The sequence below is a fragment of the Podarcis gaigeae genome (genome assembly GCF_964106915.1).
Source record: "Podarcis gaigeae genome assembly, chromosome: 3".
NCBI lineage: Eukaryota > Metazoa > Chordata > Lepidosauria > Squamata > Lacertidae > Podarcis > Podarcis gaigeae.
Genome location: NC_139680.1, coordinates 12,548,903 through 12,576,678, shown reverse-complemented (window position 1 = coordinate 12,576,678; position 27,776 = coordinate 12,548,903). Strand labels below are relative to the sequence as shown.

Below are 27,776 nucleotides of genomic sequence, written 5' to 3'. Positions count from 1 at the left end.
TACAGTACTGGAATTTTTTTTGAGAACAACTCATCCTGTGACGGGAAGGGACTACGGGGGAGTTAGTGTGAAAAAGGGTGCCTCTTCTAGTGTCATTTCCAGTGTGTCATGCCAGTTCTAGCGTGCCTTCATTGAAAACAATGGAGGTTCTTGGCCCATGGCCCATCAGAAAGGACTGCTGCATTCCTGTTTTATGACTCTGGCGTTGCAGGAAATACTGAATAGCAACAAAGCCTGGGCTAAAGTAGTCTAAGATGTTTTATTTGTCAGTGTTAGAAAGGATAGAGCTCTTCTACAAGTGGCATTTTCAAAATGTTTACATAGGCTAGGATGATAATCAGACGCCAAGCTTCTGTAGCCCTGTGTAACCACTGGCTTCCTTGATCCCTGATCCTCTTAATACCTGCAGTTTTAGTATGCTGCTCATTGTAAATGTAAATATTATAAAAAGGTAAACTTGGTTTGTGTGTTTAGTGTGTAAACTGGTGAGGGGTGTGTTATAGAGCGTGTGATGTACAGCATTTCACAAGCTGCACTAGCTTCCTATCCTTTTTCAGGCCAGTTTGGAAGTGACTGTGTTTCACCTATAAAATCCGTGATAGCCCAGAGATATCCCATCCCAAAGAAGAGAAGGCCATTGATAAAATCAGTTGACACCACTTTATTGACTGCTCTCCGTATTGCTTGTCTGAATAATAAAAGCATGTCGTAGTGGGTAATTGTGGAATTCCCTCTGCGTAGAAATCCTGTATCTTCCAAAAGCACTTTAGAGTTGTGGGTGGCGTTTAGCTACTGGGTAGTGTTAAGTAAAGAGATCTGTGAATCATACGAGTTTAGTTGATCAGTCTGTTAATTTGGCATATGAGTAAAAAAAAAAATTCTAAAGCAAGAACTATACTTGCAGATGTGTATAGTAGGTATCACCTTAGAAGAGACATTCCCTCATGTGGGAGAGGATGGAGACTCCCTCTTTAAGATATATATGTTGCCCAATTAATCAGGGGTACCATAAGGGATGTGGGTGGCGCTGTGGGTTAAACCACAGAGCCTAGGACTTGCTGATCAGAAGGTCAGTGGTTCGAATCCCCGTGATGGGGTGAGCTCCTGTTGCTCGGTCCCTGCTCCTGCCAACCTAGCAGTTCGAAAGCACATCAAAGTGCAAGTAGATAAATAGATACCACTCCGGTGGGGAAGGTAAATGGCGTTTCCGTGCGCTGCTCTGGTTCGCCATGCTGGCCACATGACCCGGAAGCTGTACGCTGGCTCCCTCGGCCAATAAAGCGAGATGAGCACCACAACCCCAGAGTCAGTCACGACTGGACCTAATGGTCAGGGGTCCCTTTACCTTTACCATCAGACTGAGTTGCTTTAAATGGTTCTTTTTCTTAAAAAAGAAAAATGAACTAACATTGCAGTGTTACTTACTGAGAACAGTCACAGTGGGTTTGTTATAATATTTTATACCATTCAATTCCAGGTATGATTTTCTTTCTAAATGGCTTCGGTCATTTGGGTCCTCCCCATGCTTGATAACCTCTGGGTAGCATGTTGCACTTTCCAGTGTTCCACTTTTTGCAGGAGGTGAAATATTGTGTGGTGCGGAGTGAGATTTTTCCAGAGGAAGCTGTTCTACCAAGAGGCCCACTTACAAATTATCTCTGGGTGTGTGGATAACTGTTTTGCACGTTTTGCAGGCCATTGGTATTCTCTACACCAACATTCATTCCCCAGCCTGGTGCTCTCTAGAGGTTTTGGGCAGCCACTGCCATGAATCCTAACCATTGACTATGCAAGTGTGATGGCCTGGGATTCAGACTCAGAGGCTGAACCGGAGGAATCCCAGCCTACACAGGAGTCCCCGCCTCCAGAACCAGCTGAGCCGGGGCTGGGGCATGAGCCTGAAGGGTCCTCACCTGTGCTGGATCCTCAGGTGCAGGCATCACCTGAGTCTGCTGTGGCTCCGGGGGGTGATGGAGGACCCATTGCCTGCAGGTGCTCCTCTCCCAGCCCTGTCAGGGGAAGCTGAGGTTGCCTCTGGGTCTGGTAACCCTCCAACCTCTCCTGAGCTGCAGAGGCTCAGGGCAGAGAGGCGGAGGGAACTAAGTTCCCGCAGGAGGAGTGCTCACCTCCAGGCCAGGAGAGGCGAGTCACCTGTGGACTGGGGCCGCCCTATGCCTCGGGGCAGATAAAAGCTGGCCAGCGCCAGTCCCAGGTTGCGGAAGCAACATTGTTGGTAGCCTGTTCCTGCCTGCACCGTCCTGCTCTCCTGCCAGAGTTCCTGACTTCACGCGACTCTCTGCCTTGGACCCCACTTCAGCTTTGACGGACAGCCTCCATACTGCACCTCGGTCTGGACTCAGATCCTGCCACATGGTTAACCCTCGGGACCAGTACAGCAAGCTGGGGCAGGTTGGAGTTGCTGTCCAAAACACCTGGACAGCACCAGGTTGTTGATTGTTGTAGAGTACAGTATAGACTAACAGCAAGGGACTTTACCAGCCCTATCTGGAGATGCCAGGGATTTAACTTGGAATCTTCTGCATGGAAATGCTGTGTGCTACCTCTGAGCAATGGGCCCCTTTTTTCTGTCGTTCCACACCAAGTTATAAAATTTCAGTACTGCTGAGCTTTCAATTTGTAGCTTTGTTTGTTTTTAGTCTTTTTTTAAAAAGCCTTTTTATGTTATATAGCTTGAGCTTTGGTAACCAAAAAACCCCAAAAACGTCTGCAATGCAATCCAATAAATGTATAATTGGAAGTAGGTCCCATTGAGCTCAATGTGTTTTTCTCCCAAGTAAGTTGGTTTAGAAATGGCAACCTTAGCTACTTCCTGGTATTGAATAAATTTCCATTGCTGCTTTTTAATTCTCCAAGGCCTTTTGTTTTATTTTAAATCGTATTTTACGTTTCATTTTCATTTGAAGTGCCTGGGTAGAAAAAACACTGCAGACATTTTAAAAATGAAATAAAAACTGTAGAACAGAGCTTTCCAAACTTACCATATTGGTGACACACTTTTTAGACATGCATCATTTCACAGAAATTCAGTTTTACTAATTCCTTTCCAGCCCCGGGAGGAGAGCAGGGATTGTTCTCTTGATACACCTGCACACTGCAGCCGACACCTTAACATGTCGCCACACACAGTTTGGAAAGCTCTGCTGTAGAACCTCTCCTGACAATGCAATGTGCAGTATAGATGTAGAATAAACAAACCTCCCTACAGTTCTATTCTCTTGTAATTTCTAATTGCTCCAAATACTGCAATAAATAGGACAGAATAATAAAGAATGAGGCAGGCGTTCAACTAATCAGAGATGCAGTTCATAACTGACTTCAGAAGTATTAGACTAATTAGAGGGGTGCTCTTTTAAAGGCATTCTTGGAGACCTTACTGTAATGAATGACCACCTGTGTCCAAAATCTTAATTTTCTTAACTTTGGAGTACCTTTCTGAAAACTTTTTACTGTGCCCTATATATAGTAAATGACAAAGTGAAAGTTTCTAAAATGTGTGTTACAAAGTCAGTATATCCAGTATAACCCGGAATTAACAAACTGACAACAAAGCCTGTGGTTCAGTTCGTCAATTAGAATTATTCCAAAACAATACAAAAGGATGACTGAAATGGAAAATGAGTATGCCTGCCTTCTCAGACATTAAAACTTGTTGTTAGCTGGATAACTTCCACCACTTTAAAAATGACTCATAGTCCTAATACTAATTCTTCTTTGATACATTATTTGAACATAAATGCTAAATCAAGCTTTGTACTTGATAGTGTATATATTGAACAGCTGAAGTCCCATTATCCCCTTTAAGATCCACATTTAATGACAACATATCGCAGAGATGGAGAACTTAATAACCTTCCAGATGTTGCTAGACTGTAACAGTCAGTCAGTTTGGGCCACTGGTTATCTGGTTAGGGATGAAGAGCGTTGGAATGCAGCACATCTGCAGGGCCAGAGGTTGCCTCTCCCTTCTCGAATTGTTGTTAATCCCATATCTTCCAAGGGGATTTCTTACCTTCCTTATTGCTGCATTAGCAATAGCAGAACCTTCTCTGCAGCAATCTGTAGTAGTTTGCTGCAGCTGTAGGTCATATCTTTTTCCATATATTTCTTTTCTGTTTTTGGAGCAACGTTTGTTCATTTCATTTCTTCAGTGTGTCTTTCTTCCCTTGGAGCAGGAGCCTGACATGAGAAAGTGCTGATTTTGGGACGGGTAGGCAACATTACACCCACAGAGAGCTATGACAGATGGCCACCTCCATCTATATGAGGAACACAATACTCTTGCCCTCTTTGCTTGTGGTTCACCAAGGGGGAGAAGTGCGACAGATACGTCACTTCATCTGTCTGCTTTTACCAAACATTACCAGGAGACATGAAGTGCTGGCAGCCAGGTTTTTTTTTCGTAATGTGTAGTTTGGCCAAAAGTGATTTACGGTAAGGTAAGCCTGAGTTACTCTCCCCTGGTTGTGTAGTTGCCCACTGAGCCACATTGAGGCCAAAGTAAATGCACTTAACTCCCATGCAAAGGCATTGCACTGCTTAGGTTAAGCCGAATGCCCTCTTCTCTACTTGAAATGACATATTGGAGTATTCCTTATAATGTTTGACTTTGTGTCTGAGGTAATGGAAAGGTTGAGGACACTGTGCCTTATTGATTTATCTGTCCTATAACTGTGTCTGGGGAATAAGCTTCTTCTTGGCTGTTGGAATATTTTGATAACTGGTGATCATATTTTTAAAAAAATCACTAGTCCATGAAATAAGTAGATTAGCTACTGGTTTCCTTAAGACTTGAAAGTAAAGTAAAATTACAGTAAAAATGAAGCCATTGTTCATACTATAAGTGTATTCTGTGCACAAAATTATACAATTAAAATTCAAGTAACTTTTACTCAGAGTAGACCCCTTGAAATTAATGAACTTGATGAGGTGTTTGTCCACATGTTGTCTTGTCCCACTCTTTTCCCCAGATTGCCACTTGTTCTAATCTAAAAAGCAGATTTTCCCTTGGAAAGGAATGGGGCAAGATGAAAACCACTTGGATCCATGCTTTCTAGGTATGGCACAAGTGGAATTATAGATGAGCCCATATTCATTGATTTCAGTAGGTCTACTCTTGAGTAGAACTTACTCGAATACCACCCCAAGTTCTCTGTCTAATACACAGTTGCCTGCTTACATGTTTTGGGGTAGCAGGGAAATTCTTTTGGCGGCTGTGTGGTTGGACAGATAAGTCTGGAGAGATTAGGATGCCTGGGGCAGCGGATAATAGCATTTGGATCCTGGAGCCACATGGAACCAATGTGTGCACCTGCCAAAGTGTTTCCATCTGAAGTTCACAAAATTTGGAGCCCAAATTACTAACCACTGCAAAGCTTTTTTTAAAAAATGGATGAAGTTGTTATACACATTGGAAAGAAGACACTGGCCAGTGGAATTAGTCGTGAGATTCGCAAGTAAATTCAAACTATGGTTTAGCATTGCAAAGATGAGCCTAGGGCATTGCTAGGTACTTAAAGGACTCTGGGCACGGGGCCATGACACATCTGCTAATGTACTGTATTTTTCGCTCTATAAGACGCACCAGACCATAAGACGCACCTAGTTTTTGGAGGAGGAAAACAAGAAAAAAATATTCTGAATCTCAGAAGCCAGAACAAGAGGGATCGCTGCACAGCAAAAGCAGTGATCCCTCTTGCTGTTCTGGCTTCTGGGATAGCTGTGCAGCCTGCATTCGCTCCATAAGACGCACACACATTTCCCCTTACTTTTTAGGAGGGAAAAAGTGAGTCTTATAGAGCAAAAAATACGGTATATGTACAGGTGTCTTTGAGTAGACATCTAAGGTGGTGGATGGCAGGATATCTGGGCTCCAGTGCAAAAGACTCACGGCTTGGCCATGCCCTAGCAACTCCCCTGGATGAGGGGCAGAGACAGGAAACTCTTGCTTCCATTTTAGATTAGCTGCAGTTTGGGGTTGTGTCCGAATCCCAAACTATAGTTCATCTTAGCTACAGTTTGAAACAAGCCAGCTTCATAAGCAACAGCTGAGGTATGCTTTCAGCCCCTTCCTTACTGGGCAGTGAAGGGTGAGCCTGAGGCTTGCCTAGGTTCATTCTTGTAATGCTAAAGTGAAGTGGTCTCCTAGGCGCCAGCCAGAATGGCCAGGGGACCAAGGATGGTGGAAGCTGCAGCCCAGCAACATCTGGTGGGTCACAGATTAGCCATTTCTGTGCTAAACAGTGGCTTAGTGTTGCATTTGAAACAGCTCTTTGAGTCTTTCCCCCCTCCTTGAAGTAAAACTTGAACTTGAAAATCCAGCACTTTTCACTATGAGCAGAATCTTTCTAGACACAAAACAGCTGACAAATGGCGGCCTCTAAATCCTGTGACTGTACTCACTTGTCCAGCTGTTGAGTTTCAATGTTTTACGGTGTAGTGTTGTCATGTCGTCTGCTTTTGGCAAAGCTTAATAGACACAACATGTTTGACTATGCTACAATTTTTTTTTTTCATTATTTACCCCTCTTTCACACTCCCCCCCCCCCCAAAGTAGTAAATTATCCTTACTTTAATCTCTCCTGGCTGCGTGAAAAACAGGAATTTATGTAACAGGCACTCTGCTACAAACCTTTTCCTGTTTGGAACTTTGTTGTTGTCGTTGGCAGAATTTGGAGATGGCTTTGCTACTCCATGAGTGACCTTGAATGTCCTCAGTATAAGAATACTATATTGTAACTTTTCTGATGACTAAGGAAGTCTGAAGCTTCTTTCTGTAAAATCCTAAACGCTTCCATGAACAGATAGGTTTGAAGTTCTGTGTAGACATGTATGCGCACGAGAACTCTTGTTTTCATCACAAACACTTAAAGCTCTGGAGTAAAACAGCACTCTTATTTATTTTTAATCAGTGGGTTTTACTGCTTTCTTGTGAATTCTTTTCGGGTAGAATAGCAGTGGCCTTAATTCTGAGCAAGCAGCCAAGATAAAACGTTACATTCCAAAGAGTTTTCCAGGCCTCATGGTATATGCATCCTGGATATTCTACAGCAGTTACCTAATCCATAGTTCCTTCAGGTGTTTTAGACTACAGTTCCCATCATTCCTGCCTGTTGGCCATGCTGCCTAGAGCTGATGGGTGTTGGAGTTCTAAGGGACAAACTAGACATGTTGAGCAATCTGCACATCTTAAGAACATGTTTGCACCTTTGCATATAAAGCAATAATGGGGGGGTGTATTTCTCACACATGAAGGAGCATGTTGGCATGTGAACTGAAACCTGATCCCTCTCTCTTCCTTACCTTGCTGTGCTCTGTTGCTTTTAATCAGATTTTCCCCGATTGAGCTCCAAAGATAGCAATAAGAAAACTGCTTAAACCAACTAACTGTAGTTGGAGGAAGGTAGGAAAGGGGAAACTCATTTTTGTGGGCAAAGCATGCACCTCCACACACTGCTCCACACACTCCATACCTGCTTCATATGCAAACACGCTTAAGATAACCATCTATTTTGATCCTTAACCTATGTGTTTTGCAGTTTGCACTTTAGAAAAAACAAAGGTACTGTTTGTTTGTTTTTGTTATCAGACAGGATATACATTTTATAAACAAAAGTTTTCTCTAGCTGCTTACAGGCAGAGAAACACAATTATAGAAAAAACCATGCATAACCGTAACATTTTAAATGCAGAATAAAAAGCACGAAAAAATAAAACATAGCAGCATCAAAACTTTCCAATGTTGGACACTAAAAACATAATTATCCTTAATATCTTTTAAAGTTTATAAGCTTCAAAAATAAAAATGTTTTCACCTGGCTCTATAAACAGGAAAGTGTCAGTTATGGAGAGCAGTCCGTAACTGGAGTGCCGCTACTGAAAAGGCTCAGTTCTTTGTAGCCATCTGCTGAACCTCATTAGGCGGGGAAGCCTGAAGAATGGCTTCCAAAGAAGATCTCAAATCTGGGTTGGTAGGTCCAGGAGGAGGTGACCCTTTAGGTCAGTGTTTCCCAACCTTGTGCCTCCAGCTGTTTTTGGACTACAATTCCCCTCATCCCTTGCCACTGGTCTTGCTAGTCAGGGATGATGGGAGTTGTAGTTCAAAAACAGCTGGAGGCACAAGGTTGGGAAACACTGCTTTAGGTAACCTGATCCTATGCTGTCAGTTGCTTCTAGAGGTTGGGCCCGGCACTTTTTTGGGCCATGGAATCAGAGCAGATGTGGCTTAAGATGTAAAAGTCTATTTTACCTTTGAGAACACTGGATGCTTGCTTCACAGCTTTTGCTTGGGAGTGAACACCTCCAGCTCAATCTCCTTCCCTACCTCTTAATGTCGCATATGCCTAGTCTTCTTCCTGGATGGGTTGACTTCCAGCAGGTGGGTTATTCAGGGGAGCACCTGGATGTGATCATCATAATCCTGTAAAAGCATATATAGTCCTCCTCTAGTGGTTTTTGCCACTAGTACTTTTTGAAGCAGACAAAGCTTGTTCTCCAACTATGCTCATGCAAGAAGAGTGTTTGGCCAGCAGTGTCTATTGATGAAGAGCTTGATGCCCAGAGTCTTGGATACTTGTATTTTTCAGTGGTAGTTAAATCTTTTATTCAACGGCTGTTCCTTTGGGATACAGTTGCTGCTTAACGCAGGTGTTTTTTGCTGAGGTATACGCAGTCCGTGGTTTTTGCCATCAATGCTCTTGTGTCTTGGACTCCCAGTTTAGAGGCACTGTGAGGTCTTCATCCTATTTCTCATGGGAATTTGCTTCCATGCTTGTTGTGCAGGATGTGTTTTCCTTGCTGTACAGCTGCCTTGCTTTCATTTCAGCATTTCCTTTTATATTGCAAGGATATGCCTTTATGTTCTTCCTATATTACTTCTTCTTTTTCTATTCTTCACCCGGTGGTTTCATGGTACACGCTGCCTTTGAAGAATAAATAACAATAATAGTAAATAAACAAATAACACAATTTACAATAGGAAGGATAGGATGGGTCCTTAAAAAAATCTCTGGTGCCAAAGGCCAGGGCAAAGAGGTGTGTCTTCAGCATACAGTGGTACCTCGGGTTACATACGCTTCAGGTTACAGACTCCGCTAACCCAGAAATAGTGCTTCAGGTTAGGAACTTTGCTTCAGGATGAGAACATAAATTTTGCTCCAGCGGCGCAGCAGCAGCAGGAGGCCCCACTAGCTAAAGTGGTGCTTCAGGTTAAGAACAGTTTCAGGTTAAGAACGGACCTCCGGAACGAATTAAGTACTTAACCCGAGGTACGACTGTATTACAAAGCTTACACAATGAGATTTGGGACCGAGGTTGTTTAGGGCTTTAAACACTAATGTGGGTACCTTAAAAAGCTACCAAACAGGTGTGAGTTTGGGTCTTCAGGCCAGAGCTATAGTTGCATGGACTACTTGCAATATTGTGGGTCTAGTGATTAGTGTTCTTATCCATTTTTTCATGTTGATACTGAGGGTTAAGCACAGCTGTCGTCTTAGTATTTCTCCTCTACACTGCCTACAAAATCACCAATTTCCTAGAAATAGGTATACTAAGCAGAGGCTTATCAAACAGGGCAAAGATGGCTGCAATTCACATTGTCTGTCCTCCATTAACACACACCACAGGAGAGGTTCCCAGCACTCTCTTCAGCAGGCCAGGGGCCTCTGGAATGCATGCACACCCCACCAAGCTTTTAACAAAATAATAATGAGATTAAGCTTCCTGGCACACCTACTGCTTGGCTTCACCAAGACCTAAAGAAGGAAAACACCAAATCCACTGGCACCTGCACTCATTAAGGTCATACAAATCAATATGGCTAACTTGACCCAAAACACCCACCCACCTCACTCACACACGAAAACAAAGATCACCACAGCCAATCACAAACAAACAACCACATCCTAGGCCAACCCCAACCTCTCTCACCACCAAAGGAACACAAGTGAACAACACAAGCACGCTGACACCAAACTACATACATTAAGCATAATAGAAACACCGCTACCCCACCCCACCCCCATCCATCTCCCCTCCTTCCACCCTCCTTTCTTCTTCTTCTTTTTTCTTTTTTCTTCTCCTCCTAATGCCTCAACAAATGAAATGGATTTGTAAAAATGTTACACGGGGGAAAAAAAAATACACGAGGCATTACACTTACACTGTAAAACAAGAAAACCCTTAATAAAATATATTTAAAAAAAAAAAAAAAAAAAAAAAAACCTCCTCCCAAAGAGTGTTCACACATCTTTGCACTTGGTTCCCATGGCAGGAATGAGAAAGTCGCCCTAGCACTGTCAATACATTTTCCTTCCTTTGTTTTAGGGGGAAATATCCTCCCACATATTGCCGAGCCTAGAACAGGAATCTCCAGCTAGAACTCTCTCCTCCCCCAGTTTCCCCTCACCTCCTCAATGTGCGTTATTTTTCATTGGTTTTGAAAGGATTCCAAGGGAGTTTGTAGCTTGTCAATGCTTGTGTTTCCTGTTTCGCTGCATTCACCTGGGAATATTTTGCATGATGCAAGGCTCTGGAGGGGATCCCCCTTCACTGCTTTGTGTGTGTGCGCTTTTTGACAACAATCTACACCTTGTTATCCAAGAGCCAGAGTGTCTATAAAGAACAATCCAAACACCTCTGTGGTCCTGGTGCAAAGAACGGCAGTCCAGATTCAAATCAGGCCCCTAAGGAAGAGGCACCATCTGCCCTCTTTGCCTTGGGATAGGTTGTATTTGTGCTTTGGTTCCTATCTCGAGTTCTGCTTCCTTACTCGCCAAGCAGGTTAACTACACAATTTCAAGGCAAAACATTACTTGCATTCTGCAAGTCTGTCTGCCATCTATAATTGTCCCATATTCTTGTATTTCACTAGCTCCTCTCTCCAGCTTTCGTTGATCTCTCACATTCTGCTCTATCTCTCAGCCATCCTCATCTCCTTCCTGTCCTCTTTATTGACCCGACTGAACAATTGCCAGACAATTCCAAATCATCTGTATATTTTTTGGTAAGGTAAAGGTAAAGGTACCCCTGCCCCTACGGGCCAGTCTTGCCAGACTCTGGGGTTGTGCGCCCATCTCACTCAAGAGGCCAGGGGCCAGCGCTGTCCGGAGACACTTCCGGGTCACGTGGCCAGCGTGACAAAGCTGCATCTGGCGAGCCAGAGCCGCACACGGAAACGCCGTTTACCTTCCCGCTGGTAAGCGGTCCCTATTTATCTACTTGCACCCGGAGGTGCTTTCGAACTGCTAGGTTGGCAGGCGCTGGGACCGAGCAGCGGGAGCGCACCCCGCCGCAGGGATTCGAACCGCCGACCTTTCGATCGGCAAGTCCTAGGCGCTAAGGCTTTAACCCACAGCGCCACCTGCATCCCCATATTTTTTGGTAATAAACCACAAATTCAGTTTTTCTAAACTCTGTTGTTCCAATGCTAATTTTCTCTCTTGGAAAGCAAAGGATTGGGGCATGTTTCACTGCTACTCTTGGTTAGCAATCCCAACACTTATTCCTTGGGTAGCAGTATACTGACTGTCCTTGTTTGTTGTCTATTTTAATCAACTGAAAATTTACTTTTTTGACATTGTTTAGAACCCCTTTTAATTGGTAGGGGAAATCTTGATCAGTGGAGCTGCAAATTAAGGTTCCTTTTTAAAGGCCATTTGCTTACCATATTTTTTGCTCTATAAGACTCACTTTTTCCCTTCTAAAAAGTAAGGGGAATTGTGTGTGCGTCTTATGGAGCGAATGTAGGCTGCGCAGCTATCCCAGAAGCCAGAACAGCAAGAGGGATTGCTGCTTTCACTGCACAGCGATCCCTCTTACTGTTCTGGCTTCTGAGATTCAGAATATTTTTTTCTTGTTTTCCTCCTCCAAAAACTAGGTGCGTCTTGTGGTCTGGTGCGTCTTATAGAGCGAAAAATACGGTATCTTTATATAAAATGCATTGAGGTGTTTTTTAAAAAAACTTATGGGGTCCCTTGCAACTCTACAGTTCTATGATTATAATTTGTGTAAACTTCATTATTCATATAAGGTGTTAGTAAATTCACTCATACTGTGTGCTATACAGCAGTTATTCTGAGGCACTTACTCTGAAATTCATTATTGCTTACTTTTACACTATGACTTTTGAGAATAATGGCTTGGATAAAGGGGTTACCGTTTGTTGGGCCAACATTTAGCACTTGAAGCTCTCTGAACAAAATGATGAAATGGTGTGCATGCTCAGACTTTGGTTTGCTCTGAGAACAGCCTGGGATGATTGGAAAGATTACAGATTATTGGATTACAGATTTTTCTTGAGGTGGCTCTGAGGTGGTTTTAAAAGCTTTAATAAGAATACAACAGTGGTAAATAGAACACCTTTCCATGAATTATATTTCAAGGTAAAGAACAGGTAACTTTCTTTAAAAGTCCGTTTTGGCAGTGGTAGATACACATTTCCACAATACTGGTTCCAGGCACAAATAAAGTATCATAAGTTTTTAGGCATTCAAATTCCAAGGATAGATAGAAGCAGCTAATGAGGTTGAAAAACAGATGACCCTGGGGGTCGCTTCCAACTCTACAATTCTATGAAATCATTTCTATGCGTACCAATCGTCCTTAAACAGGGAACGGTTCACAGCAGAGATGTTGAAGTCTTTCCCCATTTTACTTAAAAACAATGGGTATTAATTAGGAAGATTAAGTGTTTTTTATGTACGTAAATTTGTTTTTTCTTTAATTTTCTTTATGTAGTATGAGATTGTAAATTCTTTGTTTAAGTGTGAAATTTAAATTAATAAAGATTATTAAAAAAAAATGGGTGGAATCCAATGTACTACTAAAGGCAATCGTTCCGGCAGTGTAAAGATGTTTCCTTGTACAATGGAACACTCTCCTCCCCCCAATGCCCCCAACCTATTCTACTTCAGATTTGGACAGCACATGGGGGAAGAAGGGTGGAAACCCATTGTACAAGCAGAAATCCTTGCATTGTCTGGATTTATTAGTAGAATACCGCCCCAGAAGAGCAATTGTGTCTACTACATGGCGATATGTGAACTATTGCATTGGGAAATGGGATTTCAATAGTTTTAATGCATTTCATTGAAATGGCTTTCTAACTGAAGAAAAATACTGGAGATAAGTGCGACTCACCTTTTTTCTTGCAACTTTTTTCTCCTTCTCAGAATTCAATTCGTCACAACCTCTCACTGCACAGCAAGTTTATCAGAGTACAGAATGAAGGAACAGGAAAAAGCTCTTGGTGGATGCTCAATCCAGAAGGAGGCAAAAGTGGCAAGTCGCCCAGGAGAAGGGCTGCATCCATGGACAACAGCAGCAAGTTTGCCAAAAGCAGAGGTAGAGCTGCAAAGAAAAAAGCAGCTCTTCAGGCCGGTCAAGAGGGAAATTGTGACAGCCCAGGCACACAGTTCTCAAAATGGCCTGCAAGCCCTAGCTCTCACAGTAATGATGACTTTGATAATAACTGGAGCACTTTTAGACCTAGAACCAGCTCTAATGCTAGTACAATCAGTGGGAGGCTTTCTCCAATTGTTCCAGAACAAGATGACCTTGGAGAAGCAGATGTACATGCCATGGTCTACCCTCCATCCACAACCAAAATGGCTTCAACTCTCCCAAGCCTTTCTGAGATGAGTAGCTCAGAAAACATGGAGAACCTCCTGGATAACCTCAATCTTATATCTCCTAACACATCCCTGACCGGATCAACACAGTCCCCACCCACTACCATGATGCAGCAGTCTCCCGGTTATTCATATACTTCATCCAACACAAGTATAGCTTCGCCCAGTGCCGACTACAGGAAATACAGTTATGCTCAGCCCAGCATGAACTCCTTGTCGCAGATACCTATGCAAGCTCTTCAAGATAGTAAACCAAGCTATGGAAACCTCAGCCAATATAACTGCCCTGTAGGACTTCTGAAGGAGTTGCTTACTTCTGACTCACCTCCACACAATGAGATCTTGGCATCTGTAGATACTCATGTTTCCCAGCCTAGTGGCCGAGTGCTGGGACAGAATGTATTGATGGCCACTAACTCGGCAATATCACCCTATGGCAGCCAACAGGCCCATAACAAACTAATTTCCCCCAGTGCCCACCCCCACCAGGGACATGTCCAACAAACACCAGCAGTTAACAGCCATACCTTGTCTCTCACACTTAGCACTGTGTCTCACGCATCGAGTTTAAATCGTTCCTCCGCCGCGAAAAACTCAGTACAAGTGCCTATGAGTCACCCAATGCAGGTGAACAGCATAAACCCGTACACCACTGTGAACAGCTGCAATGGCTATGGAAGACTGGGAATCGTCTCTTTCCATCAGGAGAAGCTTCCCAGTGACTTAGATGACATGTCGATTGAACGATTGGACTGTGATATGGAGTCAATAATTCGGAATGAGCTCATGGATGGGGAAACATTAGATTTTAACTTTGACAGTGTGTTGCCTAACCAAAGCTTGTCGCATGGCGTAAAGACAACAACACACAGCTGGGTTTCGGGATAAGGTTGGAAGGTTGGTTCCCTTTTATTTATACGTACATGGTTATCAGTTCCTGACTCTAAAAGGATGCTCCTTTATCTTCAGCAGGTGTGTGGCAGGACAGAATTCAGGAGGTGCGACTTCTTCCGTTATAATATTGTGCTAATGGAAGAAGCTATGAATACTGTACATGAAGGCGCAGTGAGGTGGGATGGGAAGTTTTCCAGTGCTACTTCTTTCCATGGGAAAAAAATCCTTTTCATGAGTTCATTAGTAACAGTAAGCGGGTGGCAAGATTGGTAGTGTCAAAACCTTCGTTTTCATTTACCAAACAGAAGTAAAATAAACATGCTAAATCTCTAGGGCATCAGAAAAATTCTCTGCAAACTGACAAATTTCCAGTTTGAATTACCCTAACTGCCATAGAAGAAACATTTCCAATTCAAAATTGGAATGAAATGGGAAGATAATATACACCAAAGATGATAAGCAGTAATTTGTAGTGTTAGGGATAATTTCTAGAAGGGAAAGTTTGACACAGCACTTTACCATGTTGTTGAAAGATGGGGTATGATTTTATGAAAGAAATAAGAAAGAAAGAAAGAAAGAAAGAAAGAAAGAAAGAAAGAAAGAAAGAAAGAAAGAAAGAAGTTTTTGAAGAGTAATTAAGAGATGAAATGCTGATTCATGTGATATGATAGTATGATAGTAGCTTCTGGACAAAAAAAAAAAAAAGATTCAGGGAAGTTAACTGAAACTGGAAATCAGAGACAGCCATAGTAGAGTTGTGAAGGCAAAGGTCTTATTTAGATTACAGTGTCTTGCTCTTTATTCTTAACTTTTTAAAAATGAAAAAATGAAATGGGCTATTCTACACAAGCTGATTCATGAAATCAGCTTGTGTAGAACAAGCTACCACCTTAGGTCAAACCCCCCCAGTTTTCAGGTGTCCCAAGAGATAAACTACAATTTGTGAGGCTGGTCACTATGTCAAAGGAGGAGGTTTTTCAAAGGGCATCATATAGTTATCGGGTGGCAAATTGTCATGTAACTCAGTTTAAATTTGTGCTCTTTAAAATCTGCTGAGACTATTATGCCAAGAGTGAACTTACACCAATCGCTCTGAACTATGAATTCCTCAATGTTCTCAATTAAAGTTTGTGACCCCAAAGCGCCTCAGTTTACAATTGAGTCATACATTTACTTTATATCAGTAGAGTATAAAAGAGAAGTATTAAGTGTGGCTTAACAAGGGTGGTTGAAATGTAAAGATGCTCAAAGTTAAGACATGCATGGACTATCATATGGGAATTAAAAGCTTGCAAATGTGCCTGCAGTCATGCATTAAGGTATTCACCCAGGAATGGTCCTTTCCAGGAAAGTCCTTTAAAAGACCAACAGATTCTACAACATTTTATTTAACATGGATTTGCCAATATTATACTGAAATTGGTTCACATTTATAAAAAACACTGATGTGTTCCATAAAGCAGTGGACTCTTTGTTTCTTAGGTATTTGGATACCACTATATGCATTCTTGTCTTGCATGCTGAATGTTTTGCTTTGCTTTCCATCATCATGTATTTTCTTTCCATTATCCTAGGCTGCAATTTAAAGTACTTCAGACATCTCTGACCGCAGGAAGTGAACAAGGAATTCCAAAGATGTCCTTCAACCTCTTTGCTTTTTCTTTTGTATTTTATTTTCTCTTGTCAGACTTGGCAGCAGATACATTTTTCCTGTACAGGATGTTTGCAAGATACTTGCATATTATTTGCTGCTATTGGTAAGAAATGTGCCATTGGAAATGTCTTTATTTGGAAGTGCCAAACTCACTACAGTGTCGTAGAAACGAAGAAAATACTTGTGCATCATGTTTTGCATTGACCCAAGAAAAGGTTAAAGCTTTTAATACTGTGATAGTTTTAAACCTTCATAACTTTCATCCCATATATCTTTTGATCTGATGAACTCATAGAGAGCTGCAGACAGCCGGTTTAACTGCCTTAAGTGTATTAAAATTGTACATTTTGTATGAGAACACATCGTGGAATATGATCTAACCAAAGTTGTTGGCCATTTGGACTTCCAAATCAGAGAGCAGATTGAAAGCTTTGCTTTGTCGCCTATGTGTTTGATTATGTAGATTTATTGTGGGGCTGACTTCCTGATTGATTTCAATTTTATTGATCAACTTGAATTTTTGTAATAGGCATATAGATATTTTTCTTACATCTCTACTTTGTTATATGAGCTCCTTAAAAACTTGCAGAATCCAAGATGCCTAATAACATCCATAACGTTTTGTATACAGTATTTTAACTAGATTAGGGGGGGGGATTTATATTAGCACTGTGTAAGATTTCTAAAGAGAAGACATTTAGGTGTAATTTTTGGTGGGAGGTGGTTTCCAGGCACAAAGGTGATCTCTTGGTCTATAAATACAGAAAACTTCTATTTCTTATATTAACACTGACTACCCCAAAGTGTTAAGTGTTGTTAAATGGTTTGTATATTCATATACTCATTTTTTGTATTTATTTTACTAGAGTTTTATAATGTTTGTAACTCCAGGAGCAAAAACTTCTCAGCTTAACGTCACTCTAGCAAATCCATTTTTAGTTTCACTTGTTCTTAATTGTAGGGTCTGCCATTTCTTTTTCCATTGCCTCCTCTTCTTATTTATTCAAGGAGCCAGAAGCTGCTTTAGATTACATTATGGTATAAGACCACATCTTGCAGGAAAGAACCTCAGCGACTAACTTTGCAGTCTCAAATCATAGAAATAACAATAGCTTTAGGTGGTGTTTTTCCTCAGAGCCCTCACAGTTTACTCTCTTTGAAGGGGGTTTAGGAGAGCAAGTTTACAACATAGAGGCAAGTAATTATATAGAATATAAAAAATTGTGAGCTATTGCTTTGGTGGCTCCTTGGCATACCAACGTCATTGGGTTTATCAACCACCTTTCGTTGGTCAGAGAAGATGGGAGCTGGAGCCCTGTAACATCTAGCCAGCCACTGTGTCCCTGTTTCAGAATTAGATAAGTTTTGTGGAATACTTTGATGTTTTTTAAAAGAGTGAGGGGTGATGAGCATGTGCCATAAACCATCCATGTGGAGGTTCGGATACAGTCCCCAAGGTGCCTTTCAACATGTTTACTTGCTGGCGCTGTGGGTTAAACCACAGAGCCTAGGACTTGCCAATCAGAAGGTCGGCAGTTCGAATCCCTGCGACGGGGTGAGCTCCCATTGCTCGGTCCCTGCTCCTGCCAACCTAGCAGTTCGAAAGCATGTCAAAGTGCAAGTAGATAAATAGGTACCACTCCGGCGGGAAGGTAAAGGGCGTTTCCGTGCGCTGCTCTGGTTCGCCAGAAGCGGCTTAGTCATGCTGGCCACATGACCCAGAAGCTGTATGCCGGCTCCCTCAGCCAATAAAGTGAGATGAGCGCCGCAACCCCAGAGTTGGTCATGACTGGACCTAATGGTCAGGGGTCCCTTTACCTTTACCTTAGATGGTCAAAACCTGCTTTTGGCCAGGATAGCCTCTCTCAGCTTCTCTTTCCCAAGGAACGCCAGTGAGACTTAGTGTCCCTTCAAAACATTTAATATATCATATAATATATACCTGGGAGGGGAGCGGGAAGGTTAAAGAAAAGACATTCCTGAGCTTAGTTAAACATTCATCCGTCTCATCCAGTCTTCAGCTCAGTTTTCCCTACACACAGTTTAGCATATCCCTGAAAGCAGAAAGGCTGTACTTAGCACATTGGGCACCCAAAATGCTAAGAGTTTGCTGGATCAGGCCAGTGGCCCAACTAGCTCAGCATCCTGTACTCACAGTGGCCAACCAGTTGTTTATGAGAGCCTGAAGGTGGGACCTGGGTACAACAGTGCTCTCCCACACTTGCGATTCCCAATTACATAGCCTAGTAAATCTGCTAAGTAGTTCTAGGGAATCAAACATTAAGGAAGGGGTGGTGTAATGCAACTAATCATGTAACCGCAGATTGAATATGCTTCTCCATAGATCTTCATTTCTATAGTACTTTAGATTTAAAAATGTAAATGATGGCTTTGTGGACTGTGTGGATCTTTAATATATACCAAGCAGCCTTGTTTGGGGCTTTTCACACCTCTGTTAGTCTGTGAGAAATGTATTCTGCAACAGAACTGCTCTAATTCTGTAATATATTGTTTGTGTGTTATATTAATTACCTGCATTCCTGAGACCTCGGCTTAGATAAACTGACAAAAGTTGACTAAAATGGTAATCAGATGTATTCTTGAATGCTGACAGTTCAACAGAGCATCCCTAAGGAAAAGGAGAAAAGATGATTAAAGTGGACCAGTTCTTTTACAGTCTTACAGCACAGTTCTGCACAAATCCGCTTGGAGGTACTTCTTTGGGACTTACTTCCATGGCGGCGTGTGTGAGGATTGCAACCTTAAGTTTGCACTTGATCAATAACTGGATTGGTGTTATTTTGTTAAAATATTTTCAGTTCGCCTTATGAAATGTTCAGGCTTGTTAATTTAAAATTAATTTTTAAGTAAGGTAATTTTTCTTTTGTATTTTATAATTACTAAAAGTAATACTGTGGTTCATGCAAGCAAAAAATAAATAAATATGTAACTCTGCATTAAAACGGGACTTTTGTTATAGAAGGGCATCTCCCTTGTTCTGCTCTCCCCCACTTTCCACATAAGCAGCACTGCTGACATGAAAATACTTTGCATGCTGTTTGTGTGAATTGTAAGAACATAGAGGATTGTCACTGCTATATGCTGCAGAATTTTGTTTGGATATTGTAGGGGGGGAAGTGCCTGATGTTTGGAAAAACATAAAATAATCCTTTGTGCAAAGCCATAAATGTGTATATATATATATATATTGCTTTAATTGTGTTGTCTTTCATATGAAGACTTGTATGCTGATAAAGGATTCTGCTTCTTTGTTAATTGTGCAAACCCTTCTAATTTATCTCTACTGCAATCCTGTGAGGTGGCTTATTTTTGTATGGTGTCTTGGGCATCTTTCATTAGCAAAGTGACCTAATTTATTTTATAAAGACATATATAAACAAAAACTTGAATTACCTATGTGTAGCTGAAGTTAAGAGGCGAGGGACTTGCTAAAGGCTATGCAGTAAGTCAATAGCTACTTTATTTTTCAGCCCAGATATCCCACATTTCAATCCAACATTACATTCACTGAACCAAACTTAAGATCGTTTGTGTTCCTCTTTCTCTCACGACCCTCCACACTTCTTTCCTTTTTCTCTATATGAGACATTTAGTACCCCAAAGCAAAGGTTTGGAAATCTAGATTGTAAACAGTACAACTGTGCCACTGTCAGTTAGCTCAGCTGTCATGATGTATTCCAAATGTGGACTCTAGATATGCCTTGTTTTTGGATGCCTTTACAGTGGTGCCCCGCAAGACGAACACCTCGCAAGACGGAAAACCCGCTAGACGAAAGGGTTTTCCGTTTTGGAGGGGCTTTGCAAAACGAATTTCCCTATGGGGTTGCTTCGCAAGACGAAAAAATCTTGCGCCCCCCCCCCACGGCTTTTTTCCGCTTTTTCCGCCCTTTTCCTAAGCCGCTTATCAGCTGATCGCTAGAAGCCGCTAGACAGCTGTAGCGCTAATCCGCTAAGCTGTCAATGGGCTTGCTTCGCAAGATGAAAAAACCGCTAGACGAAGAGAATCGCAGAACGGATTCTTTTTGTCTAGCGAGGCACCACTGTATTTCAGAAAGCTCCACCACTCAAGCCAGCAGGAACTATTGTTGGACTTAGAAAAATGAAATCACTAAAGAGAAACAAGCCACGCAATTCAGATGCAACAGGCCACTCCAACATACCAGAGTTTGCATATGAACGTGCCACAAGCTAGATAGAGCTCCTTCCCTGCTCCTTTTGTGTGTGTGGTTGCAGAGGAGACTACCTCGCTTCTTAAACCAGTCTCCTATGACATCCACTATTAAAAATCTGCTTAAATTATAGCAGGCATAGGCAGACACGCCCCTCCAGATATTTTTAGGACTACAACTCCCATCATCCCTAGCTAACAGAACCAGTGGTCAGGAATGATGGGAGCTGTAGTCCCACAACATCTGGAGGGCCAAGTTTGCCTATGCCTGCATTAGAGTTTAAGAAACTAGGAAGTCTCTGTATAAAGGAGAGACGTTGGAGGCAGCCGAGCTTGTGATAATTTGCTGGTGTGCAAAATATGGTTGTCGGGAGTAGTTGGTTGTGGCAACAAGGCCATATGCTTCAGTACCTCTCGAGTTAGAGAATTCTGGATTCTGTTCTTCAGAATAGTGTTTTGCTGCTATACATGTTGAGGTATTGGGGAATCAAGCTAGGGAGGAGCAGGGTTGGGTGATTCCACACGGCTGGCGTTTTCACAAAGGGAAACCAGCTGGGGTAGCAAGCAGACAGCTAAGCTGAGCAGAGACACAAGCCACACTTGCCCACACAAATTCCATGCAATGGGAAGCTCCCTTTTTATGAGTACGAAAAGTATATAATAGTGTTCCTTGACAGCTTGAAATCTGAGATGACTCAACTATTGCCTTGCATTTAAATGTCTCCGTTTGTGTATTCTTTGAGCTCAGGTAGCTTAGAAACTGAATACAACCATCTCATTTTGACATTTTAAAAGAGATTACTGAACACTACAGAATCGGCCCTAATCCTCAAAAGCTAACTTTAAAAAGAGGTCTGCACCTTAGTTTAAAACCTGAAGGTATGTGCATCCTGAGGAGCTCATTCCACAACAGCCAAGCAGCAATGGAAATGTTCTGATCTGTCCTGCAGCTGATCTACCTTATGGGATCCCCCCTTGCCAGTTTAAAGAAAGAGAGATCCACAGAGAAGATTCTCCGCAGTGTGCATGTCCCAGTCTCTGCATGGTTTTAAAAAACAAAAGCAGCATCCTCAGGCATGAAAAAAGCCTGTGTAGCTGTTGAAAGAGTGTTTTGATATTTCTGTCAGGGAAAGGACTAAGGAATTCTGCACCAACTAAGCTGTTGAACAGCCTGTGTAATGTTATAGTTGTCCAGCCTAGCCATTGCTGGGATGCCTGACAGAGACAAGATCCTTGTTTTCCAGGAGCAAATACAGTCATTTTTAGTGTACCTACCGATAGCTGAGTTCAGCAGTGATTACTAACAGGCTCCCTGCTCTAACGGAGTAACCTTTGCTTCATTAATAAAAGGCAAACTTTCCTCTTGAAGAGCGCTTGGATTTCAAGCCCCCCCCCCCCCCCCGCATTCAGCTTCAGCCTGACAAAATAGTAGTTCACTTCAACTTCAACTACTGTGTTTAATCTTTGTCTGAAGAGGAGCTCTCTGTGCGGCTAAAGCTTCTCAAACTGAAAACACCCCAATAAAAATGGAAAGTCCAGTGAGAGCTTTTTTTCCCCCTTACAGCAGACTAAGTGAAAACCTTTCAATCGCAAGTGTGACACACAAACGCGCCTTGAACAGGAAAATGCGGAATGAAACAACACAAAGCTTCAAGTCCCCATTTACAGACCAGCCAATTCTGGGGAACAAGATTATGTGCTATGTTACGCTCTTTGGCACGCTGCTTAGCTTAATAAAAGAGAACATCAGCCAGCCGTTCTCAATCTGAATGATTCCCCTTAAAGAAATGCAAAAACTACATATTCTGCAAAATAGGCAGGAATGCAGTGATTTTAGGCCAGGGGTCAGCAAACGTTTTCAGCAGAGAGCTGGTCCACTGTCCCTCAGACCTTGTGGGGGGGCCAGACTATTTTTTTTGGGGGGGATGAACAAATTCCTATGCCCCACAAATAACCCAGAGATGCATTTTAAATAAATGCACACATTCTACTCATGTAAAAACACCAGGCAGGCCCCACAAATAACCTAGAGATGCATTTTAAATAAAAGGACACATTCTACTCGTGTGAAACACGCTGATTCCCGGACCGTCCACAGGCCAGATTTAGAAGGTGATTGGGCCAGATCTGGTCCCTGGGCCTTAGTTCGCCTACCCATGTTTTAGGCCCACATAGGAGTTTACTGTGTGCGAGAGGATATTTTATAAACTGCTAAGGGGTGAATTGACTATACTTTTCCAACAAGCATTCTGCCACCTACAAAAGCTCTGTGTAATGAGCACTAAATAAGAATTTAACAAGGAAATACTATTCTCCAGGGTGGTGAAGAATCTCTTATTAAATTCACTTTTAGTAGGTTGTGATTACAACAAGGCACCTCCATGCATCTTTCTCTAACCCACTGCCTCTATGCCTCTCCATACATTTTCCCCTATACTTCTAGCTCTTCCACCTACCTTTTCCTAAGATTTGCCTATCTCATTGTCAAGCGTGCTACAGGTGATGATGAAGTTCACACCTACAAAATGGCCTTCTTAAGTAGGACATTTTGAATTTGAAGAAAAAGCAGCTGGGCCCCTTGAACTGAAATATGTTTAAATTTCAGTAGTTCTGTGCATTAAATCTCTCCTCCACTATTTGAGGTCAATGGAGTGGCTTCCATGGACAAATAGGTTTTCAATAGCACAACTACCATATTTTTCGCCCTATAGGACGCACTTTTCCCCCTCCAAAAATGAAGGGGAAATCTGGGTGCGTCCTATGGGGCGAATGCAGGCTTTTGCTGAAGCTTGGAGAGCAAGAGGGGTCGGTGCGCACCAACCCCTCTCGCTCTCCAGGCTTCAGGAAGACATCCGCAGCCTAGGCAGCCCTGTGGGAGGTCCCGCAGGGATGTCTAGGCTGCAGATAGCAGCCTGCTTCCCGGAGCGCCGGGCGCCCTGAAAGCAGAGCGCCTGGCGCTTCAGGAACACATCCGCAGCGTGGGGAGCCCTGCGGGAGTTCCCCGCAGGGCTCCCCACGCTGCAGATAGCAGCCTGCCGCCGGCAGGCGGGGCGCCCTGAATCAGAGCGCCCCTCGTGCCGGGCAGACATCGGCCAGCCCCACAAGCTCGGGGGGCAGCAGGGAGGCGCAGCGCCGCCATCCCGCTGTTCCTCGACCTGGTTTGGTTTCGCCAACCTGCTTTTGGGGGGAAAATTTCCTTTGTTTCCCCGCCAAAAAACTAGGTGCGTCCTATGGGATGGAGCGTCCTATGGGACGAAAAATACGGTAAGTTGCCTACGTGTTCCCTCAGAGGGCAACTCCATCTAGAACAGGCAAGATCCCCCAAATTCTCTTGTGTTATTATTTATTAAGTCCCTTTCACATCCAATCCCAAGGCGATGCACAAAATCAAATAAGAACAGCTTTAAAAAGTTACAAGGTTGCTCAGAAGCTCCACTCCTTTCTCCCTTCAGTAAATACTGCACATGCAAAAAATAGACAAAATCTGACCAAAAAGCCTGATAGAGATACATGTGCAAGCCTTAAGAATGGGAACTTGAAAGTTCTGCACTGCAGCTTGTCATTTAGCAAGGAGACGGCTTAGCTATGAGCCCAGGTCTGTGTGGTCCCTGGGCCTACCATGTCCTGCAAATCAGACCACAAAGTACAAGGCAGCAACCACTTCCTGGTCACACATCACATTAAACCATAGTTTAAAACAAGCTATGGTTTAATGTGGACAAACAGCATGCTAGTGCATACTGCTCAAAAGTTACTGCTCCACTCTTCCTGTTCCTGCCACACTGCTCAGAAATAAGCTAGAGTATGGCTTGCCATGACGTTCAACCGTGGACTTGTGGTCTGGAGAGAAACCACAAGCTCAAATTTGAATGTTGCCACACGTCAGGGACTTGTTTCCCGACAATTCAGCATCAGTAAGAAAGGAGGAGCAGAACTTTTCTACAGCACGTCAGTGGCATGCTGAATATTCACATTAAACCACAGTGCTTTTTAAATTACGGTTTTAAGAAACAATCAACAAGGTGGCAGGCAAACTGGACCATTGTCCATACCTTGCTATTTTGTTTGATCTCTGGGTGTGGCTGTTTTCCATTCTTTGGCTTGTAGAGGTGGATTCTTCTGAGCATTTTTATCTAACCAGTGGCAGAGCGTTCTCTGCTGGTGCCTGGGACACGAAAAACCACCAGAGCGACTCCCGTCCATTGGAGCTAAGTGGGGCAACGCTGCACCACATGCCCGGCAACGTAGTGAGGAGTCCAGCCAGGCGACTTGGCTGGCACTGCCCTGCTTTGAGGGGTGCACTCACAGTGCCCTACAAGCCCAACATTGCTTTGCAAGGCTTACAAAAAATTTCACAGGGCTCGCTGAGTGCCATGAGCTGTTGCGTCTTTCTCAAGGCACCCACCAGCTGGAGAGCAGTGTGAGAAGCATGCAACAGCTCACAGCAGAGCAGGGCATCTGAGGAAAGCGTCACCTGGGAAGAATGGCAGATGAAGTTGATGGACTACATGGAACTGGCGTAAATGACTGGCAGAATCCGAGTCCAGGGAGAAGAGTTGGTGGAAGAAGACTGGGAAAAATTTAAAGATCATTTACAGAAATACTGTAAAATCAATGAATGTTAGAAAAATGTTGGAATGAAGTTATATGGCTTTAGGAGAAATGTTATAAGGAACTAAGTATAAATAGATTGTTAATGCATTAAAGGGAAAAATAAGGTTAGAATATGTTAGGATAAATTACAGGACAGAAAACAGAGGAAGGTGGAAAGGAATTGCTGAAACAGTTAACTGAAATGGAATACAAAAAGGGAGGTGTGAGGAGGTCGCTGAAACAAGTAAATGAAAGATAAGATATTGAAATTATTGGATGTGTTTTTAATTGTTTTTTTGTTTTGTTTTGTTAATTCAAAGTTTTATGTAATGTTTTTGTTTTTGTAATGTATTGTATTGTCTTGTTTAATTCTTTTTCTTCTTTTTGTAATCTTTAAACTGTTAATAAAAAAAGGAAAGCGTCACCCAAAAAAAAATGCACTTGGGGCAACGCCCCCCCCCCGCTTCACCTCTTTATCCAACTATAAGGTAAAGGGATCCCTGACCATTAGGTCCAGTCGTGACTGACTCTGGGGTTGTGGCGCTCATCTCGCTTTATTGGCTGAGGGAGCCGGCATACAGCTTCCGGGTCATGTGGCCAGCATGACGAAGCCGCTTCTGGCGAACCAGAGCAGCGCACGGAAACGCCGTTTACCTTCCCGCTGGAGGTGGGAACTGCTAGGTTGGCAGGAGGTGTCCAACTATAATCTCTGATAAATATAAAAATAATTCCAAGGTAATATCCACATTATGTGGATATAGACGTGGATATGGATAGGGACGCGGGTGGCGCTAGGAACGAGGGTGGCGCTGTGGTCTAAACCACAGAGCCTAGGACTTGCCGATCAGAAGGTCAGCGGTTCGAATCCCCGCGACGGGGTGAGCTCCCGTTGCTCGGTCCCTGCTCCTGCCAACCTAGCAGTTCGAAAGCACATCAAAGTGCAAGTAGATAAATAGGTACTGCTCCGGCGGGAAGGTAAACGGCGTTTCCGTGCGCTGCTCTGCTTCGCCAGAAGCGGCTTAGTCATGCTGGCCACATGACCCCGAAGCTGTACGCCGGCTTCCTTGTCCAATAAAGTGAGATGAGCGCCGCAAGCCCAGAGTCAGTCACAGCTGGACCTAATGATCAGGGGTCCCTTTACCTTTACCTAATATCCACATGTGGTTGGTTCTGCAAGGGACCCAGCATGTGGCCAGCTTTCATGGACAATGCATACAGCAAACGTGGGCATTCTACGTTTTGTTTCAGCCATTTGCTCCTGCCTGCAGGGCTGAGTAGGGAGAAACTTTTCCGTTTCCCGCTCTTCCATTGTTACTGCATGTGTATTTAAATTAAGACACTTTCAAGGTGAAGAGAAAGCCAAAAGGGGCAAAGAACTGCACTCAGGAGCAGAGGGGAGGAAACAACAATAGGCAAGGGACTTAGTGAGTTGACCTTAGTTTTACCTTTCAGCCGAAAAGCATGATGTCAACATGTCAACAGCCTGCTGGTATCATCTCAAAGTGACTTTTGTTTTCATGAGGTTTAAAGGAACAATGATCTCATTTCTCGACTCACACCCTCTGCTGCACTAAAAGAGCTGTTTACAGAGCTCGGCAAGTCCTGGGGTGTGCATTAAATGCAAACATATACAATCTGTATCACACCAGCCATGTCTGATGGCCCACCTGGTTTCTGCAGTCTGCCTGGGAGAGCAAAACCAGGACAGGAGATTGACAACTGCCTGGCAAGTCACATACTAGCTAGCCGATGGGCTGCTTTTGCCTTGATGGATCTCACACACAGAGTGGGACCAATTCACTGTATCAATTAGCTATGGGCACAGAATCCTAGGTTTGGAAGGAGTCCCACAGACCAAGTGGCCCAGCCCCCTGTCTTATAGGCTAGCAGGTTACCTTGTTTTCCCCTCAAATCCTCCCAAAAAGGATACCCAGAACTGCTATATTAATGGTTTCAATCATGGGGAGGGAAGCCGAGGCCCTCCTGATGCTATTGGACTCTGGCTCCCCTCATCTCTAGCCAAATGACCAATGGTCAGGAATGATGGCTGTTGTAGTCCAGCAATATCAGGGGGGCCATGTTCGCTACCTGCTTGGTTCACATAGATCAGTGTTTCCCAGACTTGGGTCTCCAGCTGTTCTTGGGTGACAGCTCCCGTCCCCCCTAGTTAGCAGAACCGGTGGTCAAGGATGATGGGAAATGTAGTTGGAGACCCAAGTTTAGGAAACACTGACACAGAAGCATATTCTCACTGCTCCTTTCCGTGTCTTGACCCTTCATCCCATCTTTCTGACTTCCGTCTCCATGATTAAAAATTGTCAATATACAGCTGCCTCTCTCTGAACACCTAGGCTCTTCCATCTTTCTCCATGGTCTCTTCACCACCGCCACTCAACCCCAGTGGCTATTATGATGAACGGAACCATTTGTCAGATCGTTAAACTGAGTAGCCCCCCTTTAGCTTCTAGGGGTGACACTTTTTTTCTGAACAGTTAGCTAGCTGGTGAAGTCTTTCCTCAGATAGAAATAAAAGATGATTCACCTGCTAAATCACAGGATCAGGGCCAGAAAGTGGGGGGGGGGGGGAGACGGAAATGCAACCTCCTATCTAAGCACCCTTTTAACTTAAAGACCTTTGTTTTCTGGCAAGTGAGTCAGCACTACTGTCACGGTGATGACTCATGAGCCACGCACATGACCCATCTGGGGCAACCGGGAAATCTTTGCTTCGATCTCGACTCCAAAGTTCGTTGGCTAAATTAAATAACAAGCTTTGGCTTTCACACCTTGCCAGTGTCCA

General features: G+C 43.2%; 2 protein-coding genes and 2 long non-coding RNA genes across 4 annotated transcripts in view; 3 read left to right on the top strand and 1 right to left on the bottom strand.

The window, feature by feature from the left end:
• FOXO1 (forkhead box O1) overlaps positions 1-19,470 on the top strand; it is a 46,951-nt gene extending 27,481 nt beyond the window's left edge. Inside the window, exons 2-3 of the mRNA XM_083730326.1 lie at positions 13,188-14,543; positions 16,115-19,470. Of these exons, the coding sequence (XP_083586452.1) occupies positions 13,188-14,534 (1,347 nt within the window). The 3' untranslated portion in view covers positions 14,535-14,543; positions 16,115-19,470. The remainder of the gene's footprint in view (positions 1-13,187; positions 14,544-16,114) is intronic.
• The window catches only part of LOC310840464 (phosphatidylinositol 3,4,5-trisphosphate 3-phosphatase TPTE2-like), a 245,052-nt gene that overhangs the window by 124,183 nt on the left and 93,093 nt on the right, over positions 1-27,776 (top strand). The window lies entirely within an intron of this gene.
• On the bottom strand, positions 7,586-13,284 carry LOC310840776. The gene is made up of 3 exons (XR_014562120.1): positions 13,156-13,284; positions 8,153-8,939; positions 7,586-8,010 (listed from the first exon to the last, which is right to left on the bottom strand). It is a non-coding gene; the product is annotated as an uncharacterized lncRNA (long non-coding RNA).
• Positions 7,760-8,221, top strand: LOC310840786. Its single transcript, XR_014562134.1, has 3 exons — positions 7,760-7,871; positions 7,902-8,016; positions 8,161-8,221. It is a non-coding gene; the product is annotated as an uncharacterized lncRNA (long non-coding RNA).